The following is a 26801-nucleotide window of genomic DNA, read 5'->3' as shown; positions in this document are numbered from 1 at the left end:
CTAGTACATGCTTTTTGTATTCTAAGAAATCTCCACCGATCTTATGGTCATAGGTTCCCTATGTTTTTCCTTGGAATTCTGTAGTTCTTGCTCTCATGTTTACATCTATGATCAATTTTGAGTCAATTTCTTATTCTGACTTCTCCTTTGTCTGGTATTAAGAAGCCACTGTAGCTTTCCTTTTATTAATGTTTGCATGGTATATCCTTTTCTATCCATTTACTTTTAATCTGCTTTATATTTAAAATAGTTTTCCTTTGGACAGCATATGGTTGGGTCTTGCCTCTTTCCCCTGAGAATCTCTGCCTTTCAATTGAGATGTTCAGATCATTTATATTTAATGTAATTGCTGATATGGTTGGATTTAAATCTACCATCTTGCTAGTTGTTTCTAGATTTTTTTATTTTTCTCTTTAGTTTTTTGTTCCTTTTTTCTTCTTTCTTGCTGTCTTTTGGATTAAGTGTTTTTATAATTACATTTTATCTCTACTATTAGTTTGCTAATTTTACCTGTTTTTTCCTTTAGTTGTTGCTCTAGGGTTTACAATGCACTTCTTTAACTTGTGTAAAGTCTACCTTCAAATAATGTATAATATCATATATATAATATAGTTATATATATAATATAATATGATGTCATATGTGTTATATAATATATATAATAATGTACTTCTTTAACTTCTATAAAGTCTGCCTTTAGATAATGTGATAACAAATTGTGGTGTAAGAACATATATTGCAGCATATGTTTCCATTTCTTCCCTCCCGTCCTCTTACTAATGCTGTCATGTATTTGACTTTTAATAACACTCTAATATGTTGTTAGTATTTTTTGCTTTAAACAGCCAATTGTTTTTTAAGGAGATTTTTAAAAGAAGAGCAGGGTCTTAAATTTACCCTCATATTTACCATTTTCAGTTCTCTTTATTCCTTCATGTCAATCTAGATTTCCAGTACTTGTCTGGCTGAATAACTTTCTTTAACATTTCTTATTTTGCACACTACTGGCAATGATTCCTCTCAGCTTTTTTCTGATTGTTTTTCTTTTAGCCTTTTTTTTTTTTTTTTTTGGAAAGGTATTTTTGCTGGGTATAGAGCTTTGTGTTGACAAATTTTCCTTTTCTTTGAATGCTTTAAATGTCACTCTTTGTCCACTGACTCCCATAGTTTTTTATATCTCTTAGCAGTCACTTCAAATTTCCCTCTTCCCCCAGCCCCTGGCAACCGTTAATCTTTTAGATGTACAAGTTTGCCTCTTCTAGACATTTCATATAAATGGAATCATACAATATGTGGTCTTTTGTGTTAAATATATGGTCTTAGCATAATGTTTTCAAGGTTTATCCATGTTGTAACATTTAGCAGGACTTCATTCCTTTTTATGGCAGAATAATGTTCCATTGCATGGGTATGCCATATATTGTTTATTCACTCATCCATCAATAAACACTTGGGTTGTTTTTTGCTATTATGAATAGTGCTACTGTGAACAATCCTATACAAATATTTGCATGAACATATGTTGAACTTTATGAGAAACTACCAAACTTTTTCACAGGCTGCTACATTTCACATTCCCACTGATATTGTATAAGGGTTCCAATTGCTTCACATTCTCACCATCATTTATTGTTTTTTGTTTGTTTTGTTTTTAATAGCCAATTCATGATCATTTTAAAGTCCATTATTTGGGTGATCTCCATGTCTTTTCTAGTCATTGCCTTATTTCTTGACAATTTGTTTTTTTCTTGCTTGTGTGCATCTCTTTTTTTTTTTTTCTTTTTTTACTTTTTTTTTTTTAATTGAATTCTGGGTATTGTATGTAGAAGAATAGTAGATACTGAGGTAAAAAATATTTATTCCTGGAAGTGGACACATCTCTGCTTCTATCAGACTGTTAGTGTTAAGGATTGAATAGTCTAATCAGTAGGTGAGCTGGCTTGGGTTTTGTTGTTGCTATGGTTACCTTTAGTACACTACAGACTTGAAATTCTTCAGCGGTGGGCTGTTAATATCTTGTGCTTAGTATTGCGCCTGGTATGCTGAAGAGTTTTCCTCATTGTTCCTCCTCCACTGTCAACTTTTAGCAGGCCCTGCTTACCTATGCCAAATAAGGGATTTCATGACACTTCTTCCTCTTTCAGCCATTGATGCTTTTCACTCAAGGTGAGAATCATGGTGGAAGCAGGGGGTCATTCTCCTCCATGATGGTTTGTTTGTTTTTCAAATGCATATATCTGTGCATAATCACCACCCACAAAGTTCTCCTGTTGTCCTTCCCAGTCCGTATCCCCCTCAAAAGATAACCAGTATTGTGATTTCTACCATTTTAGACTTGTTTTGCCTGTTTTTAAATTCTGTGTAAGTGACATTATAATAGTATCCTTCTGTTTCAGGCTTCTGTCACTAAACAGTTCTGAGATTCTTCCATTATCGTTGCATGTACCAGTAGTATATGGTTTTTTATTGCCATGTAGAATTCCAGTGTATTAATATACCATGGTCGATCAGTAAAGACTATTTAAGCAATTGGATACTTGTCTAATTATCTAATTAACCATCTTGTAATTTTCTTAAAAACTTGTGATTACCCTAAAAGTAACATGCCAACATTGGCCTTGTTGCTCAGGCCAGAAACCTAAGAATCATCCATCTTTGTCACCTCTCCCCATACCCTACTTGCAGTCTAATCAGGAAATTCTGTTTATTTCTCTTTCATAATTGTGGCCTGTATCCAGCCATTTCTCTCTTTTATATCTGCTGCCCAGAATTTTGCACAAACCTTTCACTTACTTCCATTCTTCCCCCAAGGTCTATGCTCTAGGCAGCAGCCAGAGGAATCCCTCCACAAACATCTCTCACGCTCTCAACTGGCTTTCCTTCTCGCTTAAGAATAAAATATACGGGTGCCTGGGTGGCTCCTTCAGTTAAGCATCTGATTTCGGCTCGGGTCATGACCTCACAGTTCATGAGGTCAAGCCCTGCGTTGGGCTCTGTGCTGACAGCTCAGAGCCTGGAGCCTGCTTTGGATTCTCCCCCCCCCCCCAACCCCCACCCCCGCCTCTCTCTCTCTCTTTCAAAATAAATAAACGTTAAAGATAAATAAAATTGAATGTTCCGACTGTGGCCCTGCAAAGCCCTTATTTGTCTCCAGCTACCTCTTTAACCTTATTTCCTGTACCACTTTCCTTCTCTGACTCATCTTCAGCTGCTGTGGACCACTTGCTGTTTCTCTCTGCCCAGGAGGCTTTTAGCCCACACCCTCATTTCCTTCTGGTCTCAGCTGAAATGTCACCTCATGGGAGAGATTTTCCTTTATTTATTTTTTGAAGTTTATTTATTTATTTTGAGCAGGGGATGAACAGGGGAAGGGCAGAGAGAGAGAGAATCCCAAACAGGCTCTGTGCTGTCAGTGCAGAGCCTGAAGCGCCAGGGCTCAGTCTCACTGAGTGTGAGATCATGACCTGGGCTGAAACAAGAGTCAGACCCTTGACTGACTGGGCCACCCAGACACCCCGAGATTTTCCTTTAATGACTGAATCCAAAAGGCTTGTCCTGCCTCATTTTCCTGGCCTTAACCAGTATTATTTTTCATACCACTTTGACTTTTCATTATTATAATTAGTTATTTGTCTAATAGCTGTCTGTCACCCCACTGGCCTCAATGAAAGCTAGGACTTTGCCTGTGTTCTTTGCTGAATCCAGTGTGTTCTAGGCCTTCATGTCATTCCCATCCTTCAAGATTTGGTTTTGAATTATTGAAAAGGGTCATTCTTTAGGACTTCTGAGCAGATTTAATGTTGATATTGCTTATCAATTTCTAACTATAATATAATATGCAAGTGGCCGGTTCTTAGATGTTAACATCATTCTGTTATGGCCTCTAGGCATTGGTTCTTTTTATCCCCCACCTTTTTTTGCAGTTATTAAAGAGAATGCATGTGCTTAATTTTTAAAAACGTCTATTCAGACTTATAAAAAGAAGTAGTAAACATATAGTACCAACTCAAAATTTTGGATTATTCCACACTGCTACTAACTGTTCCAAATTAAGACATCTGGTGACTGGGGAAGTTTGGTTTCTGTCTCTATTTGGTTAACCAGCTGGTTGTTCTGGAAAGGCAAACACAGTTAATTGTTCTTGTTGAAAGAAGCAGGGCGTTCATAGATTTACTTCAAAGCGTGACTTTTCGGTGGAAGATTTACTTGAGAAATTAGACAGCGCAGGATGTTACTGAGAAAAATGTCTTTGTTTTTAAAAAGATACTTGAATGTTATATCTGGAACTTGATACTTGAATGTTGTATCCCCGACTGCATGAGAAAGTGTGTGTGTCATTCCCTCATCCCCCTCCCCCTTTTCCTTGGTAACAGATTCCTGCACTTTAAAAACTCTGCTTTCTCTACGAATTTTAGTGTATTTAATGCATGAGATGCCATATGTTGTTGCAGCCAGTATCTTTGAACATTCCTGTGAATAAGAATAGCATATTCAGACTCACTAAGCAGGATTAATTTACAAAGACATTTAGTCTCAGTCATTAATGAATATGATATTTAAAATTACATCGAAGTTGTAGCAGATGTCAGTTTAGCATACCTTCCACTCAATATTCAGCACTTCTTCCCAATTGAAAACAAATGGCTCTTTGGCAAATTGTTTCAAAGCCAGTTCTGTGTTAGTTTAAAATACACACACAAATTTGTCTAAATTTTTGACATAAACGTTTTCTGAGAGATGTTCTGCTGAAGTTAAACCAATGCATACTTTTTATCCCAAGGTATTGTTTCCTCTAAGACATACTGATACTGAATAGGAGTGACTGTTACTATTTCACTCTTCCTGGTTTTTCTGAAATAAATATTAATAACCAGCTTCCTAAGTTTTACTTGTGCAGTTTTGCTTCAGATAGGCTGACATTAGGGGCACCTGGGTGGCTCAGTCGGTTAAGCGTCCGACTTCAGCTCAGGTCACGATCTCGCGGTCCGTGAGTTCGAGCCCCACGTCGGGCTCTGGGCTGATGCCTCAGAGCCTGGAGCCTGCTTCCGATTCTGTGTCTCTCTCTCTCTCTCTCTGCCCCTCCCCCATTCATGCTCTGTCTCTCTCTGTCTCAAAAATAAATAAATGTTAAAAAAAAAATTTTAACAGATACGCTGACATTAGATATGCTTGATAACTAATAAGCTTCTTTAATATCCAGCATAGAGATTTTTGTGGCTCCCATTAGATTTTTCATGTTTGCCATTAATATATGACAGTAGTAGCTACTCCTTCCAAGTGCTCTATTAATATAGTCTGTCCCCTTTTTAAAAAATAACTATGATATATGCTTACTATACAGCTAACATCATCTACCCATATTGTTTTTAAGTTTATTTATTTTGAGAGAGAGAGAGAGAGCATGTGTGCATGCACGCACTAGTGGGGCAAGAGCAGAGAGAGGGGCAGAGCCAGCACAGAGCCCGACATGTGGCCCAAACCCACGAACCATGAAATCATGACCTAAGCCAAAGTCAGGAGGTAGACACTTAACCAACTGAGTCACCCAGCCGCCCCCACCCTTATTTTTTAAAAATATGATATGTACTTGGGATGCCTGGCTGGCTCAGTTGGTAAAGCATGTGACTCTTGGAGTTGTGTGTTCAAGCCCCACACTGGGCATAGAAATTACTAAATAAATAAATAAAATCTGATGTATACTTATTATACATACGTCTATGAATAATGCACATATATGTATAATGTTACATATCTGTAGGTGTGCCTTATTATAGGGGAAGTATAATATAGGAGTTAATACTGTGGGCTCTGGAACAAGAATGCTTGAGTTCAGAAACCAGCCTTACTGTATATTAGTTGTTCATTATTAAAAATTTTAGCAACATATGGGGTGCCTGGGTTGCTCAGTTGGTTGAGCGACCGACTTTGGCTCAGGTCATGATCTCACAGTTTGTGAGTTTGAGCCCCGTGTCAAGCCCTGTGCTGACAGCTCAGAGTTTGGAGCCTGCTTCGGATTCTGTGTCTCCCTCTGTCTCTGCCCCTCTCCTACTTGCGCTCTGTCTCAGTCTCTCTCTCAAAAATAAATGAACATTAAAAAAAAAATTTAGCAATAAAGTACTAGAAAGACAACACACACCCCCATGTGCGTGCACATGTACACATATGCACTCCAGATATTTGAAATACATTTTACGAACATTATTCTGGAGATCTTTCTGCACATATATACAGATAGAGTGAGCAGAAATGTGCATAGGAATGATTTTATTAAAATGGGATGGTATATTATACATTTTCTCTAAGTAGTATTACATTTAATGTGGATTTAATAAAAAATAAATAAAATGTAAGTGCTGAAGGTCTGGTGTTTCTTTAGTATAAGAAATTAATTGCCCTTTTATTTTTAAGTTTATTTATTTTGAGAGAGAGAGAATCCCAAGCGGGCTCTGTGTTGTCAGCATGAGCCCAATGTGGGGCTCAGTCTCATAAACCACGAGATCATGACCTGAGCCGAAATCAGGAGTCGGTCGCTTAACTGACTGAGCCACCCAGGCGCCCTCCCCCCCACTTTGGATTTCACCTAAAGAAAATGTGAATAGTATTATGAGGTTGGGGTCATTTTGTTTTTCAGTTTTTTAAACTATATGTTTCAGATATCTACACAACTGATGGATATACTCAGACGTAGGTTTTTCTGGTGAGCAGGTAGCCTTTCATGTGATGACTGGAGGGCTCAGACCCTTTCATTTTATGGCTCAACCAGAGGGCTCTGAAGTCCTCTGCATCCAGCCAGCAGTTAGGTGAAGAGAAGGTGAAGACACACCACGGCCGGATCACCTGGCCCAAACATGACACGATGTACTTCCACTTGCAAAAACTAGTCACTTAGACTGAGGCAAACCTTGGGGGCCCTGGTCTCTGTTTTCTCCTCTGAGATCCGTACCAAGTCCTGGGTATATCCCACTCCTGTGAGCTGTTTCTCATTTCCCACAAGTAGCATAGACTTTAGAAATACAGTAAGCCCTAGCAGCCCTCTTTGCTGAGCTCCTGTGGTTTAGTAAGTAAGGGTATTTACTTCTTAGAGTGTTTCTGAGGTTGCCTACCTTCCTCCTCAATTGACTTCTTTCCAAATCTGGGAGTGTTAGATTTTATTTTTTATATTTTTATAATGAAAAGAGAGAGCTGACTGGGGGAGAGGTTGGTGGTGGCCTTCATGACTGGCCTGAGTTATCTCAGGTCTGGAATTGAGACTGACATAAGAGCTTTTTGGCATAGCAACATTCCTAGCACGTATGTATGCAAAATCCTTTCTTATTCCTCCAAACGTCCATGATGTGTATCAAGAACATTTTAAAAAAGTGTTTTTTGAATAAGATTTGGTTTCTAGGAGAGTTGCAAAGATACTACAGTTTCTATATACCCTTCACCCTAATGTTAATGTCTCCAAACCAAATTTGGTAACATTTACCCAAACTAAGAAATTAACACTGGTACAATACTATTGACTAAACTATACAGTTTGTTTGGATTTCACCAGCTTTTCCATTAATATCCTTTTTCTGGTCAGTCCAGTCAAGGATACCACATCCACATTTAGTTGTCAAACCTCCTTAGTCTCCTCCGGCCTGTGACAGTCTCTCAGATCTTGCTTATTTTTCATGACCTTGAAACTTTTGAAGAATACCAACCAGGTGTTTGTAGGATATCCCTGAATGTAGGTTTGTGTGATGTTTTCTCATGATTCCACCGGGGTGATGGATTAGGGGGAAGAATACCACAGAAGCGAAGGATCTTTCCCATCATGTCACACCAGGGGCACGTGACATCAACACGATTTAACCTTCATCAGTTGGGTAAGGTGAAATCTTCCAGGTTCCTCTACTTAAAGTTACTATTTTTTACTCTTTTCATACCCTATTCTTTGAAGCAAGTAATTAAGACTAGTCTGTACTGGAGGGGAGGAGAATTAAGCTCCACCTCCTGGAGGAGGTATATCTTCTTAAATTACTTAGAATTCTTCCCTTGTTTTAAAAAAAATTTTTTTTAACGTTTTATTCATTTTTGAGACAAGGAGAGACAGAGCATGAACAGGGGAGGGTCAGAGAGAGAGGGAGACACAGAATCTGAAACAGGCTCCAGGCTCTGAGCTGTCAGCACAGAGCCCGACACGGGGCTCGAAATCAGGGACCGCGAGATCATGACCTGAGCCGAAGTCGGACGCTTAACCGACTGAGCCACCCAGGCGCCCCTCTTCCCTTGTTTATTTACTTATATAGGCATTTATTTTTATCCGTATGGATTCATGACTATTTTATTCTTGAGATTATAATCCAATGTAACTGTTATTTTGCTGTTCAAATTAGTCTAGTGTGACCAGTGGGAGACCTTGGCTCTTGTGCCTTATTTATTTATTTACTTACTTACTTACTTATGTATTTAGCACTACTTTACTTTCTGGCATTATTTGATGCTCTCTGCTGATCTTCAATTTTCCCTGCCCCAGACCTAGAATCAGCCATTTGTTCAAGGAGCTCAGAGGGTATTTTTAATAGGTTAGATCTTAAGCTTTTCTGACTAGTACCTAACTAAAAGATAAACTTATAGCAGTGAAACTGTATCGTCTTATAAAACATGTTGAAGTTTATTTGCTCTTTACAAGTGTACTTTTCATTATAAGGTGAAAAATAAAATCTTAAAAAGCACCAGCTCAGTTTGATATATTAGTAGTTTATTCAGATTTGAGAATTATTTGTTTGATACTAGCGTTCATGAAATTTTGCATATTGATTCATTTTTTAAAAAAAGTTTTAATGTAAAAGTAACTGAGACTGCTTACCTATTTTAAAAGCTTTAAGAATTATAAATTTTTAAAATTTGAATGTAAAATGAAATAAAATGAATGCAAAGCACATGAAAGTTCATTAGAAGAAAGGAAATTAACATTTGTTGCTCATTTTCTTAATGCCAAGAATTGTGCCCTCTAATACTTGTGTGTTCCTGTATTCTGTGATTACCCCTGTTCTTATACTATATTGTAATTGTTTACTGTTCAGTCTCCTAACTTCTTAAAGACAGCAAATATGTTTTTGATCTGAATCTCCAGCATTTAGCATAGTACTTAGCCATAATAGGTACTCAATATTGAGAGTGTCCATTTTTATCTCCACGTTATTTTTTTTTTTTAATTTATTTAAGTGATCTCTGTATCCAACATTAGGCTTGAACTTACGACCCCAAGATCAAGAGCTGCATGCTCTTCTGACAGCCAGCCAAGCACTGCTCTATCCCTACTTAAAGATGGGGAAACTGAGGCTTAGAGAGTTCAGGTAATTTGTACTATGATGACTTTGCTAGTTTGTGGCAGAACTAGAGCATGAAATTAGGATGTTTGATTCTTTTTTTATTTTATTTTTTTTAAGTTTGTTTATTTTGAGAGTGAGAGAGACAGGTGGGGACAGAGAGGGAGGGATGGAGGGAGAGAGAGAGAGAGACAGACAGAGAGAGAGAGAGGAAGAGAATTCCAAGCAGGCTCTGCACTAACAGTGCAGTGATGCAGGGCTCGAACCCATGAACTGTGAGATTATGACCTGAGCTAAAACCAAGAATTGAATGCTTAACCGACTGAGCCACCGGGTGCCCCTGATTCTTTTTTTTTTTTCCCTTCTAATTTTTAATTTTTTTTTTTTTTTGAGAGAGAGGGATAGAGAATCTGAAGCAGGCTCTGTGCTCAGCGGGGCTTGATTTCATGACTGAAATCATGACCTGAGCTGAAATCAAAAGTCAGATGCTTAACTGACTGAGCCACCCAGGCACCCCAAAATGTTTGATTCTTTTTTTTTTAATGTTTATTTATTTAAGGGGGGGCGGGGGAGGGGCAGAGAGAGAGAGGTAGACACAGAATCTGAAGCAGGCTCCAGGTTCTGAGCTGTCCGCACAGAGCCTGACGTGGGACTCGAACTCATGAGCTGTGAGATCATGACCTGAGCCGAAGTCAGATGCTTAACTGACTGAGCCCCCCAGGATGTTTAATTCTTAAGCCTATTGCTTTTTCTGTTGTACCACACTCACAGTTTTTTGATAAGCTGAAAATAACTTCACTGCATTATTTTCAAATTGATAATCTCTGAAAGTATTCAGAAGAAACTGGCAATATTTGTTGCCTCCAGGGAGAGGAAAGGGGCTTGAGGACGAGCCAAGACATTAGTTTTGGAACCTTTTGAATTTTAAACCATATGACTATTTTAGATATTAAAAAATATAAATACATTTAAAAAATATACAGAAACTTACCAGATGGAGTTTTACATTGTTTTTAAACATTGTATCATTTCAATGGTTGTTTTTTTATTTTGTAGAGCAAATATAGATTTGCTCTGTATTAATGGTAGGATCCCTGATTCTAAAGATATCTTTTGTAGAGTCTTCTGGGAAGTTTTTTGTGTATTTTATTTTTTCCCTTTATTTTTGGACAAGAAATTTGAAAGATGGGGTGTGGGAGAGGATAGATGTTTTAAAGGGAACAGAAGATCAAGGTCCCTCTGTTCAGTGTGAATGAAATTTGACTTCTTAAAATATGTTCCCTAAATCTTCCTTTATAGAAGCCTCTTACCTTAAGTGAGTACTCGGTGATACACCCAAGACTTTATTTGATTATATTTAATTAGTTAGAGTGGTTTCGGCTGCATTAATAAAAACTCTGCTACAAACTGACTTAAGTAGAAAATGTAGAATCTCATTAACATGGACTAATGGAAGAAAAGTTCTTCCCATCAGTTGAATTGGGTCCACTTTAGAATTAGTGTTGCACATCTGAACAAACTATAGTTGGAAGGAGAATACTGAATAGATTGGCAAGAATATAAGTTTCTGAACCAAGGATAGAATTAAAAGGATAGAATTACTGGTTTAAAAGGATAGAATTACTGTGATTGGTTTAGGCTAATCAGGATCTGCCCCTGGAGCTAGGGTCAAGTCTTCAAACCATGTTGATGCCACATGGAGGAGGGAGAGAAGGATGAGTTGGAGAGGTTCCATCATACTGTCCACTAGAGCTCCTTAACTGCCTTTCAAATAATATATGATGTATAAGGGACCCTCCAATCCTAATCACAACTTTTGAGGAATGTAATTGTTCATGCTGGCTGATGGGTGCATATTCTCTACTCCATACAAATTCCATAATAAGAAGTTTAAAAAGAAAGAAAAGGGGGACACACAAAAATAATGAGTAAGTGATGGTTGCTTATTGTAATATTTTTCCAGGCCAGTATGTGTTTTTTTAATCCTCCTGCTCCCTTTCTTTCTCCGCTGCTTATATGTGGGGTTAACATGTAATTCCCCCTCTCAAAGGCTAATAGGCATGTTCCTTAATTATAGTTGACATTAATGCTTCAGTACTTATATTGAAGAGCAACAGCATAGTATTAGAGTGAGCACAGGTTCTCAGGTTTTTGTAGTTACAACTTGGGTTTCGAACCAAACTCCCCCCACATCCTCACCTTAGTGGCTGTGAGAGCATTGACAAGTACTCAGTCCCTCGGAGCTTCAATTTCCTCTGTAAAATGGGGATAATGAGTTCCTGGGTGGCTCAGCTGCTTAAGTGTCTGACTTTGGCTCAGGCCATGATTTTCATGGTTCGTGAGCTGGAGCCTCGCCATCGGGCTCTCTGCTGACAGCACAGAGCCCGCTTCAGGTCCTCTGTCTCCCTCCCTCAAAAATAAGTAAACATTTTTAAAAAATGAGGATAATAATCCCTATCCTGTAAGGTTAAATGATTATGATTTAAAAAAAGAAAAAACTAGTAAGTTGGTAGCACAGAGCCCAGCATTCGTTGAACTCCAGTTACGATTATTTTCTTCTCTGTGAGGCTCAGTTATCCTTGCCTAATTTGATAAATGCAGTGTAGCATTGTAGTTAAATTGTAAGTGTAGATTGTGAACTTATTAATGCCCATTCCTGAATGCCTTTTCCCCATTAAACTTTTCCCTACATTTGGGACATTTGCCGGACCTCTGCATCCCAGTCATCATAGCTAATTCCTTATAGTAAGTGGGCAATACTAAGTTTCAGCTGTGGGGAATTAAGTTTTTCTGACTCAAGTCTGATAAATTGTCTCAAAAGAAAACTAGTCTTATGTCCAACATATACTTCCCATACAACTGTTACTCTTCAGTAGTAAAAGTATAAAAGTATATATGCTTATGCTGTCAAATCTTTCACGTATGGTGAACATTCATACCTGCAAGATAGAAATACATGTATTTTTTTTTTTTAATGTTTATTTATCTTGAGAGAGAGACAGGGAGCACAAGCCAAGCTTGGAGGGCCAGAGAGAGAAAGAGAGAATCCCAAGCAGGCTCTGTGCTGTCAATGCAGAGCCTGATGCCGGGCTCAGTCCCACGAACCGCGAGATCATGACCTGAGCCGAAATCAAGAGTTGGACGCTTAAACAACTGAGCCACCTAGGTGCCCCAGAAATATATGTATTTCTAAGGATACCTCCATTTCTGATTTCATGCAAAATAATATGCAGAAGACCTTTGGTATAGTGCCTTTCATAGTCAATAGTTTCTTTTCTTTCTTTTTTTTTTTTGTAGTTTTTTGGTTTTATTAACACAAATATGATATGCACATAAGCTGTCTATTCATTTTCTTCGCTGCACAGTCTGGCATTGGGATTCGTGACTCTGATGGCCAACTGAGCTGCTCTTTCCACAATGGCTTTATGGTTCTTGGAGGAGACCTTGTGAGCAGTCTCTGCACAGTAAGATTTGTTGCACATCAGCAGCACCTCAAGCTCCTTGACATTGTGGACTAGGAACTTCCGGAAGCCACGGGGCAGCATGTGCTTTGTCTTCTTGTTGCTCCCGTAACCAACGTTGGGCATCAAGATCTGGCCCTTGAGTCTTCTGCGCACTCTATTGTCAATGCCTCTGGGTTTCCGCCGGTTGCGCTTGATTTTGACATGTCGGTCTGACTGGTGCCGGATGAACTTCTTGGTCCTCTTTTTAGCAATCTTGGGCTTCACCAGAGGTCTGAGGACAGCCATGATGCCGAGGTACAGATGGCTGCCACCCCATAGTCAATAGTTTAAGAGATGTAAAATATATGTTATTTTCTTTTTTTGCTTTTTATTTAAGTGGAAAAGAAAGCTACTTCCTCTTCCATTATAGAAATATTTAAGCTAGGCTGTCCTTCAGATTTCATACTTAAACTTAGCCAGCTTAGAATAAGAGCAATACCTAGTTGCAGCTAGATACGTTTGGGATGCACTTCATATACAGAAAGAACATTTTGTTGGTTTTATTTTAATAGGAAATAAAGTGAAATAGTATTTCAATTGATTAAAGAACTTAAATCTTATTAAGACACAAGTGATGAGGAATTCATACTTATGTTTAGGGATTTTGCTATTAAGTAAACAACTGTTAATTATCTCAGGACAATTTTTATTATTTTTTAATTTGAGAGAGAGAATCCCAAGAATCCCACAATCCTGGGATCATGACCTGAGCCGAAATCCAGGATCGGACGCTCAACCAACTGAGCCACCCCAGTGCCCCTAAGGATAATTGTTGAGATAAGAGATTGGTCAGCACTTCCATCTAATGTGTTCCAAGATGGCAGTTCATCAAGAATTTAATATTCTCACCCCCTTAAAACTCGTCCTGAGATGTTTGTTTTGGGTCGTCTTTATAAACATCTTCCACCCTCTGCATCATATTCAGACGTGAGAACTCTGTATCCCAGCAAGAACCACAACAGCAGTTTTGAGGTCCTGCCGTTTCCTGATCTGCACTAGGTGGTTCAAGATGAGATATTAGTAATTGTTCTACCTCCGTTCTCAGCATCCTTAGGCCCATATTTAAAGTGGCTATGATTGCTAGCTAACTGTAACAGGCAATCTTTGTAAAATGAAGAAAACTTCTTTTTAGCCATGCATAGCTTTAGACTTTACTAAACTTCCATTATCTGGATCTCTTCTTAGATTGTCTCACCTCACCTGTGTATGACTCCAGAGCTGGGGCAGTACCTCCCCCCTTCCCCCGCCTTTTTTGTACATTCCTTTTTCTCTGTTGTTCCCTTGTGGCTTATTTTCATTTCTTTTCTCCTCCATATTCTTTAGTACTCTTGTCTGTCCCCTTCTTTTTGCACCCCTTTCCACTTGGGTGTGTGTGTGTATATATGTTGACATAAGAAAGGCTCACGCGGCTGTCACTAGCCTGTTGAAATCTAGAATGCTAATCTTCCTTTTATGCATCTAATAGAAACAAATAGAGAAAAATTATGGTTAATCTTGTGTGTTCTTTTCATATGTTTTTGTTAGATTGAATCATATGAGGTTGTCAATATTGTTTTGATCTACAGAAATAGATTTAACTTAATACTTCCCTAAGCATCCTGCAGCCCAAAAGTAGGATTTGGAAATTGTTTGGATGAGAGGCCTGAGCAATGAGAATTAGATATCGCAGAGGTTCTGGCTTAACTGAGTAGATGAGAATGCTGTCATGCTGTTAATACCGTCGACCAAAGTGGAGACAATTGTGAAGTGTACGTTGTGTTTGTTTTTAAGGGGAAGGCTTGGCGGGGTTGGGAGGGGGAGCATAAATAATCACTTTTATTTTGGGGTGTAGTGGGATACAGTAAGGAGAAATGGCCAGTAGACAGAAATATAGATTTGTAAATAGATGAGATCATTAACATGTAGTGGTGCTTGAAATGTGAATGTGACAGGAGTTACCCAGCGAGAGTATAGAGTGGGAAGAAAAGATCCTATGGCTTCTCTTCAGGACTGGGAAGTGGGTCATGCCAAGAAACCTCAGATAAGGGCTATACGTAGAAGAAAAAGTATACATCATCTTAGAATGATTCATTAGTATGTAAAATTAAGAATTAACTACCTAGCCTTGGAAGGTTATATTTCAAATATGATTCACTTGCATATGAATGTGTTAAAACATAAGTAGAGGTTTTCATGTTTCCCCATAAGAGATTGAATTATTTTACTGTTTGTATCTGTGAATGAATATAAGCTCTATAGTTTGAGATTGTTGTAAGATATACCTACCTTACTTCTAATATCTTTCTTCTTCCTTCTCCTCCCTCCCTTTTTCTTCCTTTCTTCCTCTTCCTTCCTTCTTTCCTTCCTCCCTCCCTCTCTCCCTCCCTCCATTCCTTCCTTCCTTCTATCCTTATTTGAACAGTGTATCATGTGGACAACCACTGTGATTATTATCATTGCTACAGTCTTAAAGTGTTAAGTTCGCTGTAGTATTTAATCTGGGGTCCGCTCTGCCTGTCCCATCAACCCCCAGAATCCGTTGAATTAAAGCCACACAGGGAACTTTTCCAATGTGAAACAGACTCTCCAGGCAATGTACTGGAGGGAAGGAGTACAGCACTACTGTTCTGCTTGAGAGCATGGTCATAGTCCTACAAATTACTGTTAGCTAAAAGGCATGATAAACTTGGTTATTTAAAATTCTCATCAACCTAGGACACCTGGGTGGCTCAGTTGGTTGAGCATCTGACTCATGATTTTGGCTTAGATCATGATCCCAGGGTCATGGGATTGAACCCTGTGTTGGGCTCTGTGCTGAGCATGGAGCCTGCTTAAAATTAAAATTCTCTCTCTCTCTCTCCCTTCCCCCTCTGCCTGTCTTCCCTGCCTGTGCACTCTGTCTCTCTCTAAAATAAAAAAATAGCAGTGCTTGGGTGGCTCAGTCCATTGAGCAGCTAGCTGACTCTTGGTTTCAGCTCAGGTCAAGATCTCACAGTTTGTGGGTTTGAGCCCTGCATCAGGCTCTGTGCTGATAGCTCAGAGCCTGGAGCCTGCTTTGGATTCTGTCTCTCTCTCTCTCTCTCTCTCTCTCTCTCTCTCTCTGTCCCTCCCCTGCTCTCGTTCTGTCTCTCTCTCTCAAAAGTAAACCTTAAGAAAGAAAGAAAGAAAGAAAGAAACAAAGAAAGGGGAGGAAAGAAAAAAATAGACAATCTAGCGTGGTCATGAAGAGCACAGTCCTTGGACAGAGTGCCTAGGTCCACATTCCAGCTCCACCATTTACAAGCTACTACAGCCTGAGAAGTACTTCTCCAGAATTTCATACTGGGAACCCCTGTTGTATTGTTTCCTATTGTTGCTGTAACAGGTTACTACAAACTTGGTGGCTTGAAACAACACAAGTTTATTATATTATAATTCCGGGGTTCAGAAACCCAAATTAGATTTCACTGGGTGAAAATGGTGGTGTTAGCCAGGGCTGCATTTCCATCTGGAGGCTCTAAAGGGGAACAAGTCTTGGCCTTTTCTAGGTTCTAGAGGCCACCCATTAATTTTTTTGTAAATGTTTATTTATTTTGAGGGGGAGAGAGCAGCAATGGGGCAGAGACTCCCAGACAGGTTCTGTACCGTCAGTGCAGAGCCCTACTCAGGGCGCCATCTCACAAACCGTGAGATCATGACCTGAGCTGAAACCAAGAGTTGGATGCTTAACTGAGTGAGCCAACCAGGCACCCTGAGTCCAGCCACTTCTTGACCTTCTTCACCCAAACCAGCAATGTATCTTTCTGTAGCTGTAACATAGCAACACCTATCTCTGATTCTCATCATGTTCTGCCTCCTCCATTTACTTTTTTTTGTTTTTAATTTTAGAGTGGGTGGGGGAGGGGGGGAGAGAGAGAGAGAGAGAGAGAGAGAGAGAGGGAGAGGGAGAGGAGAGGGAGAGAGAGAGAGAGAATTTTAAGCAGGCTCCATGCTCAGCATGGAGCCCGACATGGGGCTTGATCCCACAACCCTGGAATCATTTCCTGAGCTGAAATCAAGAGTGGGACACTCAACCACCTGGGCCACCCAGGTGGCTCCTTCTACTTTTAAGAACACTGGTGGGGAGCCTGAGTGGCTCAGGCTCCTTCTACTTTTAAGAACACTGAGTGGCTCAGTGTCCATCTTTGGCTCAGGTCATGATCTCACAGTTTGTGGGTTTGAGCCCCACGTTGGGCTCTGTGCTGACAGCTCAGAGCCTGGAGCTGCTTTGGATTCTGTGTCTCCCTCTCCCTCTGCCCCTCCCCAGCTCTTGCTCTGTCTCTCTCACTTAAAAATAAGCATTAAAAAAAATTAAAAAAAAAACAAAACACTAGTGATTACATTGGCTCCACCCAGCTAATCCAGAATAATCTCCCTATTATAAGATCAGCTATAAGCACAACTCAGCACAGAAGCCAAATAATCCAAATGAAATGAGCAGAAGATCTGAATAGGCATTTTTGCAAAGAAGACGTACAGATGGCAAATGAATACAGGAAATGATGCTCAACATCACTAATCACCGGGAAATGCAAATCAAAACCACAACAAGATATCACCTTACACCTGTCAGAATGGCTAGAGTCAAAAAGACATGAAATAACAAGTGTTGGTAAGGACGTGGAGAAAAAGAAACCCTCATGCACTTTTTTTTTTTAATTCATTTTTTAAATAGAGATAGTGTGTGCAGGCAGGGGAGGAGGGACAGAGAGAAGAGAGGTGAGAGGAGAGAGAGAATTTTAAGTAGGCTCCACACTCTGCACAGAGCCCAACTTGGGGCTTGATCCCAAAACCTGGGATCATAACCTGAGCCGAAATCAAGAGTCAGGCACTCAACCGACTGAATCACCCACGTGTCTCCCTCACATACTACTATCGGGGGGAATGAAACTGGTGCAGCCACTGTACAAGACAGTATGGAGGTTCCTTTAAAAATGTAAAATATGAATACCAAATGACCCAATAATTCTACTACTGGGTATTTACCCAAAGAAAATGAAAACACTCATTTAAAAAGATATGTGCTCCCCTGTGTTTGTTGCAGCATCATTTACAATACTACCGAGCTACAAAAAAGGGAATGAGATCTTGTCATTCATGACAACATGGATGGATCCAGGGGCTATTATGCTAAGTGAAATAGGTCCAACAGAGAAGACAGATACCATATGATTTCACGTATATGTGGAATTTTAAAAACAAAAAGCAGAAACAGATCATAAATACACAGAACAAACTGATGGTTGCCAGAGGGGAGCGGTGGAGAGAGGTAGGCAACATGGATAGAGGGGAGTGGGAGATACAGGCTTCCACTTATGGAATGAGTAAGTGACAGAGGTAAAAAAGCATGGGGAATATATATAGTCCGTGGTATTGTAACAATGTATGGTGACAGATGGTAGCTACACTTGGGGTGAGCATAAGATACAGACTTGTGAGTCACTGTGTTGTACACCTGAAATTAATGTAACATTGTGTGCCAATTTTTTTAAAGGTCAGCTGATTAGCTGCCTCAATTCCTCTTTGCCAGGAAACCTCTAACATTCACAGGTTCCAGGGATGAAGGCTTAGACATCTTTGGAGGACCACTTTTCTGCGTTCACAACTAGATTTAAATTCTAAAAGTTACATTAAGGCAGCTAGGGCCAGGAGAAGATGATCCCAAAGTGGAGAATGCTGAGAATTAGGAGTACGACCAATAATTGAGTTTAAGCTGAAAGGAACTGCTGAGCAACACATATATATGTTGTAAAATTCTCTTACTGGCGTAAAGCATATATGGTAGATTCAGTATTCAAGACCGATTGAATCAGAAGGAGGCAACTAAGTTTTAGCCATATCATGGCAGGGAAAGATTAAAATATTAGAATAGATTTTATTTTTTTTTCTTTTGTTTTGTGCCAGCCCTAAAAGGGAAATGTTCTTGATTTAATCATAATTTTGAGAAGCTTTGGGTTTAATTTTAATTCTTTGTATTTTTCTTACAGATTTGTACTGCACTTTGAATACTCCTCCTGACATGGAGAGGATTGAGGAACAATTCGCTAACCTGAACATTGTTAAACGTTCCTCGGGGACTACAGAGCCTACTTACCTGCTGGGTATAGATGCATCAAAAACCGTACAAGCAGAAAAAGAAAGCTTGATTGCTGTTTTATGTTCTAACGGATCAATCAGAATCTATGATAAAGAGAGGTTATACATACTACGAGAATTTCGTGGCTATCCTGGGCTTCTCAATGGAGTCAGATTTGCAAATTCTTGTGACAATATATATTCATCATGTACTGACGGCACTGTAAAATGTTGGGATGCTCGATTAGCCAGTGAAAAACCTGTCCAGCTGTTCAAGGGTTACCCTTCCAATATTTTCATTAGTTTTGATATCAGCTGTAATGATCACGTCATTTGCGCTGGTACAGAAAAAGTTGATGATGATGCATTGCTGGTATTTTGGGATGCAAGAATTAATTCTCAGGATTTGTCTACTTCTAAAGACCCACTTGGAGCATATTCAGAGACACACAGTGATGATGTCACTCAAGTACGCTTCCATCCCAGCAATCCCAACATGGTGGTCTCCGGTTCAACTGATGGCCTGGTGAATGTATTTGATATTAGTATTGATAATGAAGAAGATGCACTGGTTACGACCTGTAACTCTGTTTCTTCCGTAAGCTGTATTGGTTGGTCTGGGAAGGACTATAAACAGATTTATTGCATGACGCACGATGAAGGATTTTGTTGGTGGGATCTTAATCATCTGGATACTGATGAACCAATTACACGTTTGAACATCCAGGATGTCAGAGAAGTAATTAATGTAAAAGGAGGCATTTTGGACTATTTGGTTGGTGGCCTGTATCACGAAAAAATGGACAAATTGTTTGTTGTTGGGGGAACAAACACAGGAATTATTCACTTACTGAGCTGTACTACAGCAGGATTGATTCATGTGACCAGCCTTCACGGAGGGCATGCTGCTACAGTCCGTTCTTTCTGTTGGAATATGCAGGATGATTCTTTGCTAACCGGAGGGGAAGATGCACAGTTGTTACTTTGGAAACCTGGAGCATTAGACAAGACATTTACAAAGAAAGACAGCATGAAAATAGCATCCTCTGTGTACCAGCGAGTTCGAGTTCACAGTAATGATTCTTACAAGAAAAGGAAGAAGCAGTGATGTGATGTTGGGAGCTTCCTTGAAAGGTTTTATAGTCGCAAGTAATTATCTTTGTGTTCTACCTGTGATAGATCTGTTTAAAGCTCATATGTAAAAACAAGCCAGTTAGCAAACAATCCTGGAAAAACGCTGAAAATGGTTTAATTCAGGTCTTCATGTATTCTAAAATTATTTTTTTTTAAGCTGCCAGTTGAGTATATAATCAGTGAGTTGAAAGTAAAATTACATTCCTCATTTTTAAAACCCATCTGTTGAGTTAGTAAATGTTGGGTTTCAAGAAATAGCTTTGATAAGGACTTTTTAGAAGTAGATGGCTGATATGACTTTAAAAAATCAGGTGGTTTGAGCTATATTTTGTAAGCTCAGTTTTTTACATTTTAAATCATCTTCATTATTTATAAAACCAAATCAGACTGTTTTCTGTCAGAGCTCCTACTTGCTTAATACACATAGATTATGTTGGAGTATTTAAATGTAAATATTCTAATGATTCTAAATAGTACTAAGCTTTTTTAGAAATAAAATGATTTGCATCTATTTAAAAATATATATTTAGTAAATATTTGCATCTATATTTTAAAATGGTTAAATAGTAAGCAGGTATTTCATTGAGGAAAAAGAAATTATCTTGCAAAATTCATTTTGGGTCCGTGGAAATATAACAATGAAAGTATAATAGCAGAATGACTTTTTTATTTCAAAGTAGTCTATTATTTTGTGATAAAATTTTCTTTCATAGTGCTTTAATCATATTTTTAAACATAAGAGCCCATGGGGAGTGGGGGCCATGCAAGAGTTGGCCGCCAGAGTTTAAAGGGGGACACCACCATAATCTAATTTAAACGTGAATTTTTGTTTACTGCTAATTTTTTCATCCTTCTACGTATTTTTCCAAGGTATCCTAATAAAAAGCTGGTCACTCTAAAGGTTTAGTATGTTCTTACGTTTAATTAAAAATAAAAATATCTTTTTATAGATAAAAATATTTATAAAAATATTTTAGAACGTTTTTATCTTTTGAACTAAAAATATGCTTGAAAAATACAAGCATTACTTTAGAACCTTTTACATTTCTCTTTAAATGTTAATAGTGACTTATCTCTGCAAGTAGCAGTGGGGGAACTTTTTATTCCATAGAACGATGCAACTTCTATTTAGGTATGATCTTGCTTAACTCACTTGAGACTGAACAATACGCATAGTTAAGTCACTCTTAAACATATTCAAAATGGCGTCTGGGTGGCTCAGTCGGTTGGGCGGCCGACTGCGGCTCAGGTCATGATCTCGCGGTCTGTGGGTTCGGACCCCATGTTGGGCTCTGTGCTGGCTGCTCAGAGTCGGGAGCCTGCTTCCGATTCTGTATCTCCCTTTCTCTCTGCCCTTCCGCTGCTTGTTCTCTGTCTCTGTCTCTGGCTCCGTCTCTCTCTTTCAAATAATAAACGTTTAAAAAAATTTTAAAAACATATTCAAAATAGATAATTCTTATTTGGAAAAATTCAGCTCTTCTTGCTGTTGTTCAAACCATAACCCGGTGGTTAATTCTGGACTTTATTCTTTCCCCCTAACCAGACGATCACCAAATCCTTTGCCATTCCACCTCTTAAAATCTGTCTTCTGTTCTTTTGCCTTTACCCCACCACTATCGCCTTAAATAAGAGTTTCATCATTTCTCACCTAGATTACAGACCCTGTCTCTCCAGTTTGTTCTTCCCACTGTTTCTAGGCTGACCAGAGAAAACACAGATTTGATAATGCCTCATGCTGCTTAAAATCTTTGGTACATTTTGATCTTTTGATGGAGTAAGCACTATATAAAAATGAAAAACCATATTTCTAAGATACTTAGGATTTGAGACAGTGCTGACGATGTAAGAGACCTTGCATGTATAACACAACAGGAAATGAAACAGTTATCAAAACAGTATAAGCTTTCAAAAATATTTAAAATTTAAAAGTAATTAATAGGGGGCCGCCCGAGTGGCTCAGTCAGTTGGGCGTCTGACTTCGGCTCAGGTCATGATCTCACGGTCGGTGAGTTCGAGCCCCACGTCGGGCTGTGTGCCGACAGCTCGGAGCCTGGAGCCTGCTTCGGTTTCTGTGTTTCCCCCTCTCTCTGCCCCTCCCCTGCTCATGCTCTGTCTCTCTCTGTCTCAAAAATAAATAAAAACATTAAAAAAAAAATTTTTTTTTTAAGTAATTAATAGGGTTGGAAGATGGAGATGAGGAAATGTCTTCGAAAGTAGACCCTCAGGGGCGCCTGGGTGGCGCAGTCGGTTAAGCGTCCGACTTCAGCCAGGTCATGATCTCGCGGTCCGTGAGTTCGAGCCCTGCGTCGGGCTCTGGGCTGATGGCTCGGAGCCTGGAGCCTGTTTCCGATTCTGTGTCTCCCTCTCTCTCTGCCCCTCCCCCATTCATCCTCTGTCTCTCTCTGTCCCAAAAATAAAATAAACGTTGAAAAAAAAATTAAAAAAAAAAAGAAAGAAAGAAAGTAGACCCTCAAAGAGACAGCAAGTGAGAGAAAAGGCAAAAGCCACAGAAAGTAAATGTAGGGGTCTAATATCAGGCTATCGGTGTTTACAATGTGGAAAAAACGTTTTTAAGGGAGTGGGAGGGATTATTAAAACGAAATAATATTAGAAGCTATCCCCAGAACTTTGTCTGTAGATTAGAAGGCCAACAGAGTGTCAAATGTAATGAATGAAAAAGACCCACACCAAGGCATAACACAGTGAAGTTTCAGAACTCCAAGAAGAAAGAGAAAATTGTAGAAGTTCCCAAAGGGAGGGGAGAAAAATACAATCATTAGGTACAAAGATAACATGTGCATTAGACTCTTCATTAGCAAATCTGGATGACACAAAATGCTGGATCAAAGTCTTCAAAGTCCTGAGGATAGTTTCCTGCTATCTGAACTTACGCTCTCCAAACTCACGAATCAAGTAGATGACCGTAAATCTTTTTGAGATATCCTTTACTAAGTGAATGTTTCCTATTTCCTCTCTGAAACTCAGGAACCAAATTTACTTAGCTAACCAGAATATCCATGGCTAAACAGACTCATTGGCCACTGAGGAATTAAAAGATTTGGATTTCAGGAGGTACTTGCCTTTTCAACCTATAATTCTGTAGGTCAAATTGTCCTCACATGTGAGGTTTAAAACAATTTTTCTTAAACATTTATTTATTTTTGAGAGACAGGGCAAGACAGAGCATGAGTGGGGGAGGAATGAAGAGAGGAGGCGGGGGCGGGGGGTGGGGGTGGACACAGAATCTGAAGCAGGCTCCAGGCTCTGTGCTGACAGCACAGAGCGGGGCTCAAACCCACGGACCATGAGATCATGACCTGAGACAAAGTCAGATGCTTAACCGACTGAGCCACCCAGGCGCCCCCTCACAGGTGAGGTTTAAAACACTTTCAGACATAAAAATTTCAGACTTTACTGTCTGTGGAGCTTTTTAAAAAGGATACTGAAAGATGTACTCCACAAAGGATAAGGGAGAAAATCAAGGAAGACAAGAGATACCAAGAATCAGGGCACCAACCCAACATAGTGGCAGGATAACAGCCTTATAGCAGGCCTGCAGTATTGAGTCCAGGTCGGAACAAGAGGACATAAGCTATCAGGAGGGAGATGTCCAGGGAGGAAAATAAACTTGACAGAGGTTTTCCAGTGCATTTGACCATGTGGAAAATGGTTATGTGCCTTAAACTCACCAATTGAAAGAAACCCTCATATTGAAAATGATTTAAAAATAAAAGTTTTTAAAAGATTAAAAAATAGAGGCTCCTGGGTGGCTCAGATGGTTAAGCATCTGACTCTTCAGTTCAGGTCATGATCTCACGGTTGTGAGATCGAGCCCCATGTCGGGCTCTGTGCTGAGTGTGGAGCCTGCTTAAGACTCTCTCTCTCTCTCTCTCTCTCTCTCTCTCTCTCTCTCTCTCTCTCTCTCCCCCCCCCCCCAAAATATAAAAAATAATCTTAAAGGGTTAAAAAATAAATACTTTCAGCGGTGCCTGGATGGCTCAGCTGGTTAAGTGGCCAACTCTTAATCTCAGGATCATGAGTTCAAGCCCCCTGTTGCACCCCACATTGGGCCCCGCCCTGGGAGTAGAGCCTGGGTGGCTCAGTCGGTTAAGTGCCCGGCTCTTGATTTCAGCTCAGGTCATGATCTCATGGGTTTGTGAGTTTGAGCCCCACGTGGGGCTCCCTTGTGGTTCTCTCTCTCTCTCCCTCTCTTTCTGCCCCTCCTCTCTCTCTCTCTCTCTCTCTCTCTCAGAATTAAATAAATTTCCAAAAAAAAAAAAAATAAAGACATAGGTTTTAAAACTTGAAGAATGAAGAAAGGCATACCAACCCCCAGAATGGGAGAAAATATTTGCAAATAATATATCACATGAGAACTTGTATTCAAAACATTTTTAAAAAATGTCACCACTCAATAAGAGAACACAGTTTTTTAAATGGTCAAGGGTGTGAATAGACTTTTCTCCAAAGAAGATACAGAAATAGTCAATAAACACACACTAAGATGCTTAGCATTATCAGTCCGCAGAGAAATGCAAACCAAAACCACAATGAGATACCACTGGGTATCTATAATGGGATGGCTATAATAAAAAAAAATGTTGGTGAGGATATGGAGAAATGGAAAGCTTCATATTCTGCTGTTAGGAATGTAAAAGAGTTTAGCTACAGTCTGTCAATTCCTCAAACAGTTACTATTTGACCCAGCAGTTCCACTCCTCGCCTTTTGCCGAAGGGACCTGAAAACAGAAGTCCACACAAAAACTGGTACACGAGTCTTCGTAATAGCATTGTTCATAATGGCCAAACACTCCAAATATCCATCAATTGATGGAGGGGTAAATTATGGTCTGTCCGTACAATGGAATATTATTCAGTCATAAAAAGAAAAGAAGTGCAAATACATGCTACAAGTTGGATGAACCTTGAAAACATGCTAGGTAAAAACAGCCGCAAAAGACCACGTATCATAGGATCCCATGTACATCAAATGTCCAGGATAGTCAAGTCTATAAAGAACACATTTGAGTGGTTACCTAGGGCTGAGAGGTGGAGGGGAAATGGGAGAGTTGGATGATTTGGAGGGGAAGGGGTGGTGATCAAAATTGATGGCGATTTTAGTTGCACAACTCTAAAAACCAATGAATTGTACACTTCAAATAAACGAATTGCACCTGAATGTTACCGACATGAAACTACTACCAAAAAAGAAAAAAAAAACAACTATTACCAAAAAACTGTTTGTCATACCAGACAAATATGAACCAAAAAGCCAGGGTGACAGTCTTAATAGTGACAAAATGGAATTTAAGGCTAATACAACCTTAATTCCAAAGCCAGATGAATATGAAAAAAAAAGTGAATCCACTTTGTTTAAGAATATATATTCCCCGTTAAAAATATTAGCTAACCAGGGGCACCTGGATGGCTCAGTTGGTTAAGCATCCGACTTCAGCTTGGGTCATGAGCTCACAGTTCATGAGTTCACGCCCTGTGTTGGACTCTGTGCTGACAGCTCAGGGCCTGGAGCCTGCTTTGGATTCTTTGTCTCCCTCTCTCTCTGTTCCTCCCCTACTTGCACTCTCTCTCAAAAATAAATAAAGAGTCAAAAAAAATTTTTTTAAATAAAAAATATTAGCTAACCAAATTCAATGGTGCATTTTAAAAAATATGACTAACTAAGATGGATCTCAGGATGACTCAACATCAGAAAATCTATGACAGTAATAGACAAAAAGGGGAAAAAAAATCATGATTATCTTAATTGAGATAGAAAAACGCAGTGTGGTTTTGCACCTATTTATGAAAAATGTAAACATCATGCTATTGAAAGAATAGTTTTTTAACTTGGTTAAAGTTAACATATCAAAATCCAGGGGAGACATTATTCTTAGTGGAGAAATGTTAAATTAAATACATTCCCTTTAAGACCAAGACTCAGGAAGTCTATCACAATAGTATGAATTCTGGCTAATACTATAAGGAAAGAAAAAGTATGACAATGTGTATGGATTGGAAGAAGAAAGGGGAAAAAAAAAACTCCTTTGCAAATGATATACACCTAGAAAATCCAATATGCAAATGACCTATACCTGGGTATATACCTAGACTTGTGTTTTCAATTCTCTTTGAACTATTAAAAGAGATTCAGCAAAGCTGCCAGGACAAGGTCAGCCTACAGAAATCTAAAGGATATTATTTTATGATAGCAGGAAATGTAAAAACTATCAAGGAATTAACAGAAATACCCAAGATCTATTTAGAAAAACTTTAAAATTCCGGTAAAGACATAGAAGATGTCCTAAGAAATACTCCTTGCTTCCAATGATGATAATATTTTAAAAATGACCATTCTGAATTTAATCTGAAAAATCAATATAATCCCCACCAAATTCTAGTTGGATTTTTTTGAGGAACTGAAACTTACTTTAAAATTTGTATGGACTAATGAGGTCCACAAATAAAAATAAACTTAGAAAAGGGGAACTTTCTCTACCAGACATTAAGACTATCGGATTCCACAAAATCATAGAAAAACTGTGATGTGTCCTTAGAACAATGTCGATGAATAGAGCTCAGAGAGCATGGGTATATAACAACTTAATACCTTAGAAAGGTGACAATGTAAAAGGGAGTTTTTTATTAGATGGTATTGGGAATAGTAGCTCACTAGATGGAGAAAAATAAAACTAGATTCCTTAAAAAAAATTTTTTTTTTAACCTTTATTTATTTTTGAGACAGACAGAGACAGAGCGTGAACGGGGGAGGGTCGGAGAGAGGGAGACACAGAAT

The 26801-nt window shown here is 39.0% G+C and overlaps 2 protein-coding genes across 8 annotated transcripts in view; one reads left to right on the top strand and one right to left on the bottom strand.

Moving 5' to 3' along the window:
* Positions 1–21849, top strand: part of WDR89 (WD repeat domain 89) — a 38080-nt gene extending 16231 nt beyond the window's left edge. For 6 of the 7 annotated variants that reach the window (XM_015068128.3, XM_053224545.1, XM_015068129.3 and 3 more), the window contains one exon: positions 18787–21849. In XM_015068128.3, the coding sequence (XP_014923614.1) occupies positions 18819–19982 (1164 nt within the window). In that variant the 5' untranslated portion in view covers positions 18787–18818 and the 3' untranslated portion in view covers positions 19983–21849. Of the gene's footprint in view, positions 1–17126; positions 17412–18786 lie in introns of those variants that run through there. The other variant, XM_027065877.2, reaches the window with a different exon arrangement.
* LOC106971320 (60S ribosomal protein L32-like) lies at positions 12581–13072 on the bottom strand. The gene has a single exon (XM_053224548.1). The coding sequence runs from the start codon at positions 13046–13048 to the stop codon at positions 12641–12643; it is 408 nt and encodes a 135-aa protein (XP_053080523.1). The 5' UTR covers positions 13049–13072; the 3' UTR covers positions 12581–12640.
* Positions 21850–26801: the final 4952 nt, after the last annotated feature.

This window comes from Acinonyx jubatus, chromosome B3 (assembly GCF_027475565.1).
Source record: "Acinonyx jubatus isolate Ajub_Pintada_27869175 chromosome B3, VMU_Ajub_asm_v1.0, whole genome shotgun sequence".
Classification (NCBI taxonomy): Eukaryota; Metazoa; Chordata; class Mammalia; order Carnivora; family Felidae; genus Acinonyx; species Acinonyx jubatus.
Note: the sequence above shows the minus strand (reverse complement) of the source record. Positions and strands in the feature narration are given on the sequence as shown.